This window comes from Haliaeetus albicilla, chromosome 11 (genome assembly GCF_947461875.1).
Source record: "Haliaeetus albicilla chromosome 11, bHalAlb1.1, whole genome shotgun sequence".
NCBI classification, from domain to species: Eukaryota; Metazoa; Chordata; class Aves; order Accipitriformes; family Accipitridae; genus Haliaeetus; species Haliaeetus albicilla.
In genome coordinates this window covers 8,732,886-8,748,185 of record NC_091493.1, presented here as the reverse complement: position 1 = coordinate 8,748,185, position 15,300 = coordinate 8,732,886, and the positions used below count along the sequence as shown (strand labels likewise).

The window sequence follows — 15,300 nt, the reverse complement described above, 5'->3', positions numbered from 1 at the left end:
TAGGCTGTTAAAGGAAAAGAACTACTTTTGTTACTGGTTTAGTGAGTTAGGTCTTGCTTCCAATAATAACCATGCACTTCTGAAGTCAGTGGAAAATGGAAGTGAAAACTCACATGCACTTTAAGTATTCCATAGTGACTACTTAAATTGAATACACATACAAATTTCTTCAGTTTGATTTGCTCAACATCCTTATTTTTTAAGCCTATATGCACAATTTCTTTGATCTTTTACTTTCTTGCTCAGAAAAGACCATGAGCAATGCGCATGTAATCTTTTGTATTAAATGATCTAACTCCTTGAAAACTTCAAACAACAAAAATATTAAAGGATAGATATCACCGCTTTGGGGAGAAAAATGGAACTAGAGAAAGTATGTCTACAAGCTCAAAATTTGGCAGCAAAAGATCATGTGTCATCTACAGCATCAGTATATAAATACCATTCTGGCATGCCTAGTTCTGATAGTATTCACATAATACTTACCCAGGTTACTGACAATGCATTTATAGAAGCTTTATGTGACATTAAGGTAATCTAATTTAGTAAAAACTTTACTGTTAAATCTGACTGGATATTATGAAAGGTAAACATGCTAGGCTATTTCTAGTATATATTTTCAAAGTTGTTTACTTAAAAAAACAGCAGTAGTTACAGGCCACTTTGTGGAATGACAGCACGTTATAGCACATTCCACTTAGTTATACTTTAATCTCTTTGTACACACAAATCACTAGTAGGTTAGAATAAGACTTCAGACTTGTAGTTAGTTATTCTTACAGTACCATGCTGTATTCTTTTTGATGAAAATCTATTATAGCAAGTATCAGTAATGACCACTATGAAATCAAGTTTATTTTATGACTTCCATTAGTTAAAGGTGCTTTACTTATTTTGAATGTTGTTAGTCTTTATAGCCAAATTCTAGGCTCAGTTTTTCTACATCTAACTCAAGCTGATTTCTGGATTTCAGTAAGAGTAAACAGTTTCTCAGAAATTGTTGAAAGATGAAGCAAAGTCATTTGCCCACGTAAAATTTTTTCTTCAGTTTTTAAGTTAGTAAGATCTCATGGACACATACTGGAAGAAAGCTTGACATTTATATTTCTCTGACAGTTCTCTGAAATCGAGATCTCAGTTTGGGCCAAATTGGGACATGGATAACAAACTCAGAAGCTACTGATAGACTAATTAATGTATCAGAGCAATGTAAGCAATGGCTTAAAGAATTACATTGAAATCATCCTAAAAATAAAAAAAAAAAGGCATAAATTAAAAGTTCTCTGAATAGAATTCTGTCACAATCTCCAAAATACCAGAATTACTTCTATAGGTCATTTGGATAATTACTACAAGAAAAACATTTTTTAAAATACAATTTTACATGAAAAACCCCAAGTCTTAGAAAAACTAGCATCTCTGTGTTACAACATACTTCTCTGTAAAGTTAAAAAAGCAGTTGTCAAAGTCACTAAATCATTTAAAGCAGACACATGTCCTTGTGACATTCCATCAAAAAAAAAAAAGAAAAAAAGAAAAAAAGTCAAACATTCTGGTCAGATGTCACGTTCATTCTTTTTCTGCTATGGAAGAGACCCTCTTTAAATAAAACGTTTGATGTCTATGTTAGCATGACAATGAAGCCACGATACTGTGTTTAATTTGAGTCTGATGCTATGACAATGAATATATTACTACAAATTTAGCAATATTGATTTTGCCTAATACTACACAGGAGAAAAGAGTAATCATAAAGCAAGTCCTCCTATTAAAAAAAAAAAGCCTCCTGAAACAACAGAGGATGTAGGCATTGACATTGGGATCAACAGCTCAATTTCTAGTCCAATAGTTAAGGCTCTAAGTACCTGACAGTTTCAAGGCAGTTATTCAGTTCATTGACCCAGCAGTTGGAGTCTTCATGTTTGCAGCACCAAAAGGACAGAATAACCCCTGTACAGAGGGATAACTCAACACACCCGTCTCATGCACAAGAGGACCCTTTAGAACAGGACTATGGTAGTGCATTGTACCGCTAGTTGTATTTTTTATTGCAACAAACTCAGTTCCAGAAATTCCCCATCCTATCACTTAGCAACAAAAAGCCAAAGCTTTCTGAGATCATGTTATTCACAAAACCGTTGATAAGACAGCTGAACAGACATTGTACCTGTTGCCAAAAATTTCGTCAAGTCCAACAGTCTTAAGAATTACAGAGTAAGCAAAGCTTCATCTACTTTATTATTTCTGAAGTTAAGAAAAACATCACAATACAGCCTTGATACATATCTCAGCAGCCCAACTGCATAGTAAAGTCCTATTGTTATATGAAGCATCAAAGATGGAGCTGAATAGGAGGCCAGCTACAAGATACCTAGCTTCCAGGATCTACTGGGAAAAAGTATTAAAAAGAGCATGAAGATTACAAAAACATCAACTAGAAATTGATTCATAGGACACTAGTTCTGGACAACAACAAAAAAAACACAAAATAATGGACTGCTTTCAAACTAGTTTTGTGAAGAGAAACCTGGTATGTCTCCTTAGAACATCAAAAAATACTTACTCTCAGACTGAACCTACCTTATATGCTTTGTTTTGCATAAACTGGAGGGTTTAGTTGTGACACATCAGACGGGCAAGTACTCCAAAAATCTAACTGAGGAGAACTAAAGCTCGTGCAATCATTCCTCCACAATTTGAATTCTTGTTGACAAAAAGCATCACTGGAAAATGTGAAAAGTTCTCTTTTCCACATACATAAAAATATACACTAGACTTCTTTTCTTTTACAGTGCAACAGCTTTTCTTAGATTACATTTTCATTACATAAAATGGTATATCTAAATAATTTTATTTTTTAAAAAAATCCATCAATAATCCTGCCAATATGGCAAAAATACCCACAAAGAAATATTACATTAACATAAGCAACGCTATTTTAAACCTTTATATCAGTTACTCCTATTGATTCTCTTTGTATGATCTGCAGCTAACATAAAAAAAGTATTAAGGCATCAGAGTATCCCAGATGAAACTTACTACTACTTTTTCATTAGTAGTCATGTGTCTGCAGTTGTTAAGATCTCCCTGCTGGATGCTTCTGGTGTTCATTGTAGTGTCACAGGTGGTTGTACTTTCAAAACAGAATGCCTTTTATTGTCTATAAGAGTTCATTTACCTGACTGAAAGTAGGGATCACTGCAGAGAGTTGGCATAGTTTTGGAAGACCAACAAAAATATACTGCGTTTATATGATTCTCTTTCCTTTAATATTTGAAATGAGAAGAAACACTACTATTTTGCATCTCAAAGTGATTCATGTCTCTATAGTGTCAAAGTGTATTACAAGTCTTATGCTATACTAAAAGAAGGGCACTGTTTCTTATTTCAAACATTCTTTTGCAAATAAAACCTAGATGTGCTTTATGCTCTGAAAAACTCGCAGCTTTAGATGCATGAAATTGCACAGACATTTTCACACTCATTTTCAATGCAGTTGCATATTCTGCATCTCTTCTGGTAAGATGCTAAAAATTAAACATTGTGGATTTTCCATTAAAAAAAGATGAAAAGAAGTTCAACAAGCAGAAGATAAACATGAGCAAAGGGAGAGAACTACAGAACAATCTCTCCAAAAAACACAAGGGAAAAAAAGAGTTTGAGAGTAGCACAGAAACTAACGAAGTATCATTTCAGGTACCTGAAGAATGAAAAAAGGAAGTAGCTTTTAAAAACAAACTAAACAGACTGTGTAAACCAGACATCTGGAGGGCAGCTAAAGGATAACTGCAAAAGTCAAATATGATTCAAGGCTGACAGTAGAGAAGAGGGAGACTTCCAGGGTCTTTCTCAATGCTACTTTCAGCATTTGACAACACCCCAGATAGAGAAGAGATAAAGAAAGAAATAGGAATTCAATACAGGTCTCCAAAAAGGCAACATTAAATAAGAACTGAACAGAACTGTTAAGTGAAGGCAAAAAACAGAGACAGAAGACACAGGAAGGCATACACCATACTACAGGGCTGAAAAGAAAAACCCACTGTAAACAAAGTCATAAGAACAAAGGAAACCACACAGGGAAAAGAAAGGATAGAACTCTGCAGGATACCAAAAATAGGATAGGGCGTTATTTTAAATGCTGTACATTGCAAGTCACATTAAAAATAATTAAGACCAACATCCAAACAAGTATTTCATCCTTCTGTTCATGCTCTGTAACAGAAGGTTGCTGTGTACACAAATACAACGAGAACTTTGTTCTGAAAATCCAAAACATTTTATGTTTAACTAGTAGATGTAACGGTCTTAAATAAAGATTTACTGTTCTTGAAAACATTTTTATAGAAGCATTGTATGTTCTACCTACATTTACCAAAAGCAGACAGAGGAAATAATTATTAGGTTGAGTTATGACCCACTATATCTCAAGAAGCAGCTGTGCTTGCTGCCTTATTTTTAAAATATTTTTTTAATTAGAAAAATCAGATGTCAGACTGTGTAAGCAAACTGAAATTCAATAGCATGATGAAGGGAAAGTGGAAAAACAGAAATATTAACCATTCTGTTGAGACTTCAATTCATAAGCAACAGCACTTTTCAAACATACAGCACAAGTTAAATCCCGCAGCCACAAAAAGTGTTCCTTGACTGCCACCTAGCACCCAATAATGAGCCTACAAAAAAGAAACTGAACGGGGAGGATGGGAAGCATTTTGATCATCTTCCTACAGAATTCCAGAAAAATTTAAGAACATTTTCTAATTTGTTTTTTAAATAGGCAGAAGCTTTTAAGTAGAAAGCTTCCATTTTACTATCAAGCACAATGATAGAAAGCCATCAGCAGTAAGCATAAATAGTAACATAGAAGTAGCAGAGGCTGAGGAAAAGACCAGTCCTTTCTACTCATTGCTTCCAGTCTGTTTTCAGAAAAAGTCTACCGATATCAGAAGTTCAGTATTACTTTTATAGTTTACCTACAAATAATGGAGCATTTTAACCTACAAAGAATATGTAATTGCTACAGACACTCGTAACTGGCAAAAATAATTGTGAATGATTCTCACTCCACTGACTTGTACTTGTATTAATAGTGTGAGGTTCAGCTTAAAGGAAAACAGGGAGGCTTCCAATAACTCCCAGCTGAGAAAGGCACCAAACCATAACCTCAAAATTCAAAGGAACACCATGGGCCAGGCTGCTACCCGGAGATCAATTAACTTTCCTCTGTGTAGTAATTTTTAATTATACCCTACCTCGATTTGGGGGGTAATCTGAATACGACTTGTCACACAGCATTAATGTGTTCTGTTCTTATACAGTCAACTTAATATACTTGTTTCTAATTAAAAACAAAACAATCCTCAAATACGTCCTAACTATTTTTGAGTAATTCTGACCAATCTCTAAATGAACCAACAACACTGGAAGCGTCCTCTCACTTACTTGCACTGCTACAAAAGTAAAGTCTCACTACAGTATCCTGATACATTTCAACAGTGTGAACAAAGAACACAGAAACACTGAATTATTGTTTCACCACCTCATATGTGGAAAAAAGGTGCTTTGTTAAATTTCCAGTCTCAAGGAAGATGACAATTAGGAGTTATAAGGTGATATCAGATTGCAGTTGGTATCAATAGGGCCTGAATGCAACGTTAAGTGTTCTTGAAAAGAAGTTAAAGCGCATCCCACATTTAGAACTGCGGGGACAGCAAGACTGAAATTGGGTGTACACATTTCATCCAGAGAGACCAAGCCTGTGTGTACTACAAAAACAACTGACCCCAACATGTACAAGACACTGCCCCTCCTCTAAATTTCTGATGCTTTGCAACAGAAGATAATTCAGAAAGATTCAACACCAATGTTCCTATAACTTATTAGGACACAGTTTTAGGTAAAAAGGAAAAGTAAAAGGAAACTGTGTGCCAGTCTAGGCGGTTTTAATCAAGTTATCTATGAAATGTTCAGAAACCTGATTAGATGGCTTAGATGTGTGTCACAATTTGTTATACAGATTTTTTTTAAAAATGCTTTTCTTGTTCATACTGATAACTATAAATACTCCAACTTTAAGACTACTGTTCTCTTTGGGCACATTTACCTGCTCATAATGGTTTGAAGATTTCCTAGGAGTAAGAAAACAAAATGTGAGACTTTTAGAAATTCAGCAATACAGTTAGATAAAGTACACTAGAGTAATTCTGAAGGCTTTCTGTTATTGAAAAGTGATGCTACTTGGTAGAATAAAGGAAAAAAAATGAAAAGGAATAGCTATAAAACCACATTAAAATATAACACCGGATATGCAGTTACCAACTCATACAGTAAACATCATTTACAGGCTTATGAAATAAAAGAAATGCTAATTTCTACCAGTACTTATTCTCATATTCCACACAACAACACATCAGCTGCTGCTCTCTCTCCCTCTCTCCACCATAAAAATTCAAAGCTGTCATTAACGGCTACCACAAATGAAACACAGGAGTACAAGTGAAGTTGCCTTACTTGATTTTACCAGCCAAAACAGCATGATAAGATTTACTATGTCAGTTCTGAATCAAGCAGCTCTCAAAGGCACATATGCTTTCCCATCCCAAAGGAAAAAAGGTAATTTGCCGTAAAAGCTTGTTCACAAAATGTCATGCCTCTCAAACCAACATCACAAGAGGTTTCTGCCCTGTAATATAGTCATATAACCTCCTAATAATATTTGACAGCAGGGACATGTACATCACACAAGGCACAGACAGAAACGCCATCTCATTAAGTAATTCACTTTCTCACTACCTCCCATTGCTGTAATAGTTAAGCTCTGAAGTTGAAGACTAGAGCAGTGGTGGGAGGCTAGATGATGGCTATTTTCACACTGAAGGCAGCACCTCTAAAATCAGTCTCTGCTTTCATGGGAGTTCCTTCCCCTGCCGTGAGCAGAACACCATCCGCCAGCAAACTCTGCCGAAAGAATGGTTGAGAAACCCTGCTAACAGAACATACTAAAACAAGTTTGTACTCTTAGTTCTGTATTAAGTAATAATACAGATGGAGTTTTACATAGCAGTTGCACAGTTTTCTACTAAAAGCTTAAGTGTAGACATGTTAATCAAGGATGCTCTCCCACTAATTTACTATATTGACAAAGTCTTATCTGTTCATAATGGAGACTAAATGCAAAAAGGTGACACTGACTTTTCAGGCTCTGAAATCAGAAACAAGCAGTCTAATGTTTTCCAAATATAAATTTTCAGGCATAACTGAAAGCTTTTTAGATACTGAGGATGTGAAAAACAAATGCTAGAGATTTCTATACTTGTAATATTGGAAAAGTGAGAGCAATTATATTGACCTAATGAAAACCATGCAGTTAGAAAAGTACAGTTCAGGTGAGTCAGCGTCATTTTTCTCAGATGGTGGAACATGGCATGAGGATGTCAGCACAAAAGAGCGCATAAGTTGGACATGACCTTATGAGCTTAAACAGAGGTTGTTACCAGCAACACCAGCTTCAGAGAAGTGACACACAGATGCATGCCAATGAAAAATGCCTTTCAAGGCTGTCATCTGTATTAGATTCCAATCCCAGAATCACTGTATTTCTGAGCAGGAAGTTTGAACCACTTTATAATAGAAAACAGAGTAAACCAAAGCTCTTTCACACAGACATCCTAAGCAGAAATGGCAGCTTACCAAGATAATATATTTCCAAGAAATCCTTTTATATCACAAGTAAAATTCAGACATGGTGTTTGCCATTTTCTAGAATGCATTTCTAAAACCTAAAGTCTCACAGACTTCCTGGGCTACTCCGATGTCTCTTGCCAGGAAAAATATTGGCCTACAAACCCAAAAGTCAGGCTTCCAGGTAAAGGAGTGCGAAGGACCAATGAATTATTCAGTCTATCCTGCAGGACAGGATTTCTTTGGTGATGAATGCGACAAATGAAAATTCTCTGAGCAGAAGCAGAAAATATAGAACTCCACACTGCCGTTCCACATTAGTGATGCTATATGCTATATAGCTCTGTCCATAAAAATGGTCTCCAGTATGCTGGGCACGGAGGGAAATGTAGAAGGTACCAATACAAATTGCGAAGTATCTGATACCCTCTGGGTTTGCTCTTAGTCACTTCCCAGGAGGTTCACAGATACTTTTGTTTTCTGCAGTGTGTCCACACCCGATTAGACAGATGTGCCACTGAGAATTTCAATTATTGCCTATACAGATTTACATGTCTGCATCAGCTGATTTCTGAAGTGCCTTTATCATTGCTTTGTTTGAATACTTTCTAGGTAATAGGTAGATAAAACTATCTCCCCCTACACTGGTACTACAGTCTCACAAACAGTCTCATTACACTGACATACTAATGAATTCTAGTATCGCTTCACATACCTACAGGGAGAGATTGCCTAGTTTCCTCCTCTGTGGTCCAGTTATGTCACAGCAGTGGCCAGTTAAACTAGGCAGCAGCAAGACAGACAAACGTCTGGGGTCTCACAGGCTTGTCAGGCAGCATCTTCAGGTGCCAAAAACGGACCAGCTACTTCAAAATCCAAATTAGTCTAATATAGGTATGACAAGATTCCCCAAGACTAAAGCCATTATACTTAATTAAATATTGTTACACCACAAGAATAATGCCTTCTCCTTCCTTTCAACCTCACTCTCTCACTAAAGTACTGGACACCTACTCATGTAATTAGTTGTCACTGTACCAAATTCTCTAGCAAAGAAATAAATTTCAAAAAAAGTCTAACCACAAGATTAGAAGTGTGTATTTATTAATTTCATAATGAATCCAAGTCAGAATGGCACTGACTGAGGTGAAACCATCCTTTGGTTTCAGGCACAGAACAAATTCAGACCTTTCTTAAGTAACTGCCCAGTTGAAGTACACAAACTACTTCAAGAAGAATCATAGGAGCACACAATGTAATTAATTCTCTGTATTAGCTTAACCTTTTGCTAGCCAAAAGACATGTATTCTAACAAAGGAGGAAATGTAATTAGTCAACACTGTTTGGCTGAGTACAGACTGTCAAAAAAAATACAAGTGTCTTTTTTTAGTGCTGTCCTCTGCTTTGAGAAAGATCTTTATTGTTCTTTGCTGAGCCACAAATATATCAATAATGTAATACATACTGATGATAACACCAAGTATTACTATTCATTTTTAATTCATCCATCATTCTAAAAATAGACTCCATAAGACTCACTCAAGGTCACAAAGTGTGGCATATCAGCAGTTGGGATATCTTTACTCATAGATCATTGAACTATTTTCTAAACTAATAGCTAGTACACTCAGTCTATCAGTGAACTAAAATATTCAGTTAATTCTGTCTTTTATTGGGGAAGAAAAAGAAAGCTAAATGGTGTACAAGTCTTTGCTCACTGGAACATCTTTGCTAATGGAGGATTTTAATATCAACTTGCAGACAGAAATGCAAATATAAGAATGATGAGAAAAAAGCCTGAGATGCTGGAAATCGAGGTGTTTCAGTTATGGCTTAGAAAATCCAAGTAAGTTTAAGAGTCTTTGCTTCAATAATAAAATTATATGTGTGTATATATTCTTTCATATGAAAATGCAGATTTTACATCAAAGCAGTTTTTTTAACTTTTCTTTTACATTTATCTTCAGCATCTTAAAAGCTTAAGACACTTCACTTACAACATGAAAAGCAGAAAAAGAATCAAATTTCAGCTAGCTCATTAGATGGAAACTGCTTTTTATGTGTGCTTCTTGTAACTAGCTTGCACCTAAAGGGCTCATTTCAACGCTGCTCTTTTTAGAAAGTTATAGCAAAAAAAGAAATGTTTGTGTCAAGGAAATATACATACTTAGTTTCACTACACCCTCTTAAATGTATGAAAATGAAGCACAAGACCTTCTGAATACTCTATACTGAACGCCTCAATAAATCAACCTTCGCTTCTTATGAAAAACTTCATAAGAATGCAACTCATTTTCAGTATACTACTTAAATTGTGTTCAAGTCTGTAAACTTTGCTTTTAATTCAGAAAGCTTTTGTGCTGAAAATGCTTCCAATGGCTATTACATAGTGCTGCTAGTACAGTATGAAGACTCAATATTTACCTGTTTGGAATTAGCATTGTACCATTTCCAAAATAATTTCAGCATTTCTATCATAGTAGTACATAGTTCCATCAAAGAAACACAGTGGGCAGGAGGAATCTTATCTCAAATGGTAACCTCTAAGGGATTCACAATTCATAAAAGTCTCCCGAATACTAAGTTAAAAACAATCCTTATAGATCTGAATAGCTGTTTTATTCTATACTTTTACATTATCTTAAGCATACCTGCACTTGTATTTTTACTACAGATGTAACAAAACAGTCCAAAATTTAAAAAGCTCAGCTTCTCATAGAACAAGACCTATGGTTTTGCCATCAAGCTCCTGAAGAGAATGTACAACTAAAGAAAGGAAGATAGGTAGAAGACAATACCTAGAACACTTCACTCTACAGAAGTAAATGTATTAGAAATACACACATTACAAGTCTGAATTCACATAATAAATTACTCACTTGAGAAATCAAACTGTCAATTTAAAGCTTACTGTAAAGTCATTTTGAGAAGTGAATTATTAAAAAAATTAAGGTAATTAACACTAAATTATGTGTAAATAACTAAATTACTATAAGACATTAGTGATTGAACTAAACAATGCCATTTTAGAAGCTTATTTTCTCTTTCTCTAAGTAGAGCATATTTCACCATATTTCACTGTGAGTACCTATGCCTCTTGAACCAGAAAGCATTCTGCCCAGTCTCAAAAAGTAATTCAGAATTGCCCTTTCACAAGCTTCAATCACAAAGGGGAAAAAAAATATAACAAAGCAAAAAAGAAATCTTATGAGATTTCAAAAATTACCTAGGAAGAAGAGAAAAATATAACTATCTCATACTCTGGCTAAAATTCTGGCCACATGTCAATAAATGACAAAACAGATTCATTCCAATGAGATCCAGATTTCATCCCAAGAGCAATTAAATTCTCAGCAAAGCAGCTAAAACCCATCTGTCTCTTCAAGCCAGATTTCAAGTATTACTCTATAATCCTATATTCTTGTAATTACATTGATGCTCACTCTGTATATACTCAAAATACTGGCTTTATTTATTTCAGCAAAAATTAATACAGCACAAACATTGTAAAATTACGAGATCCTACAGAAAAAATGGGTCAGAGGACTGATCTCTTTTGTCTTTTTCTAAGACAGGGACTTGATATGACCTGATAATACAGAGAAGTCTTGCAAGTTTCCTGTCTAAATCAATTTGCCCAAATTAAATTGCTTGAAAAGAAAAAAAAAAAAAAACCAAAAAATCCCACAAAACAAAAAACCCCAAACCAACCAAACAAAAAAAACCCTGCAAACAAAACACAGCAGAAAGTGTACCTCACGTTGTTGAGCAGCTTTGTCATGAAACTGTAAAGCAGCTAGGTGTTAAAGTAGGTAGCTGAAACACGGGACATGAGCAAACAGTACAGGCTAAACGTTAAGTGAGAATACACATAGACAAAAATTGTCCATGTTGCTAATCTACAGAACCATCACAACTGTCTTCCTAAGCTTCAGTCTTCTTGCACAGAATTGAGCAGAAATACTATCAGTGATTTGTTGCTCAGCAGCAAAGACCAGTTGTTGAAAGGAGTATAAGGAATACCAATGAAATGAATGCTTAAAAACTTCAAAGGAGTTCAATTCTTAGAATGTTAACCAATTGATTTGTTGCCTTCAAAACTGGAATGAAACAAAAGTAGGGATAGTGGAAGAAGTTATTTTCTGTTACACAATTAGAGAATAAAAACATTTTCATCCTGACAAGGTCTCAAAGAAACCCACGCATATCCTACTTAGCTGTAAGTCCCCATGGCACTGTTTTATGAGAGGTTTAGATTTGTATAACTTCTAAACTTCCAACACTGGATTGCACATTTTCTCCATAGCTGTTGGCTCAGTTAGTGAAGAACAGAAGGACTGTCCTAAAACTGGCCAAATTTATTTTACTGCCCCCCACCATGTCCTTAAAGCCAACCTCTACTGAGAAAAGCAAAGTTATCTGCTTTTCTTCTCCCCAAAAAAGGAACAAAAAGACTGAGCAGCCAGCAAGCTCCTTCCATTGTCTTCCTATTCTGGTTGCCGTTCCAGAAGCCTAGTTAAAATCACCTCTGCAAAAGCTGCCTTTCCAAAGACGGTCAAAACACTTCTAATCTGAGATTACCCAATAAGAGCTGCACCGCCACCTATAGAAAAATTTAGGACAAGCATTTAATATTTGCTGATACTAAGGATGACACAGCTTAAAAGACTAACAATACAGCAGCAGGATGGAAATTTAAAAAGGTGAATTTTGCACTAAACGCTACCATTTACTCACAATCTAACTACCTGAATTGTTATTCAGCTACGTTGCTCCTACTCACCCCAGCCTGATGCCACGGAAACTCCAGAACCAACTGTTTGCTTTGGAGATTTCCATGGAAATATTAATTCCAAGGGGTAGTCAGGCTGGCATTAGCTCAAGCATGCAAAATTCTTATATCTGACTCATTCTTATATCAATTGGATTCTGACACACAGATATTAACTACTTTTATCTACACCATACTAGAGGACAGAAATCATGTAACTTGGTCACATAATGCCCAGCAATCAAAACATCTGATGTGCTGACTAATCACAACAATTATTCTTAACGCCTTCAGTTGTGGGGTTTTTTTAACCTGTCTTTATACTCAATGCCTGCAGAGAAAAGGAAAAACATGGAACAAAAGCTTACATTAACCTACCCAAGAACATCATCCTTCAGAAATAATGAAAAACTGTATCAGAAATTATTCTGCATCTTCAAATTAAAAGCAATCAGTGTTTAATCTTTAAGCTGAAGAAATCAAATGTATCATGCTTTCTACCAAAAACAACAAGCACAGGGAAAAAAAAACACCACTAAAAGGCAATTCAACAAACATTTCAGAGCTACATTTTCCCCTCAAAACCAAAGCTGACTGAAAATACATTTCTGCCTTGCAAAAATAGAAGATATATTATTGATGCTTCTCTCATTTAAGATAAAAATTCACAGTACAGCAAGCACTGTAATTCTGGAACAGCACTGACAAGATAAAAATCAAAATAAGTGGAAAAAACACATGAATTTTTAGATTCAACAGTAAGTCTTACTTACAACCTCTGCCTTTCTCCACTTCCTTAAACCTATTAAGTTCATTTTTCCATTTTTAAGCCCGCTCTAAAAAGCTATTTACTTTCAATAAACCAAAATAGTGAACAAAAATATCAAAAGCTTCTAATGTACCTCTGCTCCACAAGGCTTACAACAGCTTCTGTCAATCAGGACATTGATTGACTATCAATTCATACATACACACAGATTAATGCATGGAGGTCACATGTATCAAAAACCCTAGATACATAGTCCAAAAGCATGAGAAAGTAGCGTCTTTCATTTGTTTGCTAAATTACACTGTATGTATCAAAAATATCTATATTTAAAATTTATCATGGACAAAGTTTAAAAACTTCCCTTTTTTCCTGGCATGTGCATGCATGTGTCTGGGGAAAAGAGTGTTTGGTTTTGCAGTGGCCTACATTAAACTTTTTTGTCCCCTATAAACATCAATAAAGCTACAAAGCTCATACTGGAAAAGTCTCAAACTGCTTTTCCAAGCTGGCCACAATTACCACAAAAAGTTAATAACCATTTCTAAACTCTTTTAAGCACTACATCCCAACATTGTAATTTAAGACAGAAAGCAAACAATACCACAAGCAGCTGAAAATATATCAGGAATTTGTATGTAGTTACACATGAAAATATAATTACAAAGCTATGCCCAACTTTCAGGAGAAATCTCTGTTGTTCTGCTCTTGGGCTACAGCAGACAACCCTACTAAAATTACAAATCAAAGTCTGAGTAGGTGCCACAAACCCTGTCGAAGTCTGAAACTGGTATCTACATTACTAAATTGGCAGTGGTGACACAGTATCTAACACACCTGAAACACACGAAGCATGACACATTGAATACACAAAATTCTTTTTGTTAGAAGTTCTGATTGTTAGAATCATGTTAATAAAATCTGAGTTGCTTAACTAAAAAGTCTGTTCAGATAAAGGAATATTAACAGTGAAAAGCGATGAAGGAAAGACAGACAATATTTTCCTCACACCCACTGAAATCCCAAGGTTGGCTCCCTGAATTCAGCTGGAGGGTCACAGTACTGCAACAACTCTCCATCCATTCTTCAGACTGAGTGATGTTTCTTGCAGATCAGTTTTAAGTTTAGGAGTAAGAAAAAGTTTGTTATGTACCTTATGTATCACATTTGAGACACACAAAGAGTCCTGCTACAGTGAGCTACAGTCAGGTATCTACCTTCAAGATTCTATGCTTGAACAAACTGAGAAATCAAAATAAGCTTCAGTTCAAAAGGGTCCTATTACAGTGGGTCCTATAAGTGTACAGTATAGAACCAAAACAGCGGAAGAAGTCAGATAGGAATAGCTCTTTTCTTGTTTTTTCACTCCTAGGTTTAGAGTTGGTAGGAGATATTTAACCTATCATTTGCGTAAGTTATTTCCTTTACTCTTTGTGAGCACTACCATGAGATTGCATGAAGACGGACCTGTTCTGCCCTAACCTGAGAATAAGGAAAAAAAAAAAAATGTATGTAAATTACCTATCCAAAGTCACCTATCCAGAAACAGGAGCTCCTAAACAAGAAGTTTCAAAAAGCTATCAACTACAGAGGAAAGAGGAAACAATTATCAAGTAAAAAAATACAGTAATTCTGCTTTTAAAATATACTTAATAAGCAAAAACCTCAAAGCACTATAATTATGCAAGCTATGCATACAAATACATACTATGCTGTTCATTTCTGAAGATTCGTAACTTCCACATGGATGTACACTTCCAATAGGTTCCAACCCTTCTTCATCCCACATATACGTGCCATCAGAGCTGTCAGATGGAGAAAGCTCAAAAGAGGACCCAGCTCTGTAATTCATCTCTGGAGAAATCACATTCTCAGCAGTATGCTTTGTGCTTTCACTGTTGTCATCCACTGCTTAAAGAAAACAAGAATAGTTAAGATTCCAGAAACAATCTAATATTCAAAAAATAAATATTAAGATGTACAAATATTAAGATGTGTACTATTGGTGTTTTAACTTCTCTGAAACTGTACTGTAACAGAAATATCTGAAAGTGTTCTACAGTATTGTTCATTTATCCTA

General features: G+C 35.3%; 1 protein-coding gene across 9 annotated transcripts in view; it reads right to left on the bottom strand.

The window, feature by feature from the left end:
- CCSER2 (coiled-coil serine rich protein 2) overlaps positions 1 to 15,300 on the bottom strand; it is a 75,612-nt gene that overhangs the window by 43,549 nt on the left and 16,763 nt on the right. For 6 of the 9 annotated variants that reach the window (XM_069796052.1, XM_069796055.1, XM_069796057.1 and 3 more), the window contains one exon: positions 14,929 to 15,131. In XM_069796052.1, the coding sequence (XP_069652153.1) occupies positions 14,929 to 15,131 (203 nt within the window). The remainder of the gene's footprint in view (positions 1 to 14,928; positions 15,132 to 15,300) is intronic. The other 3 variants (XM_069796054.1, XM_069796060.1, XM_069796061.1) reach the window with 1 other exon arrangement.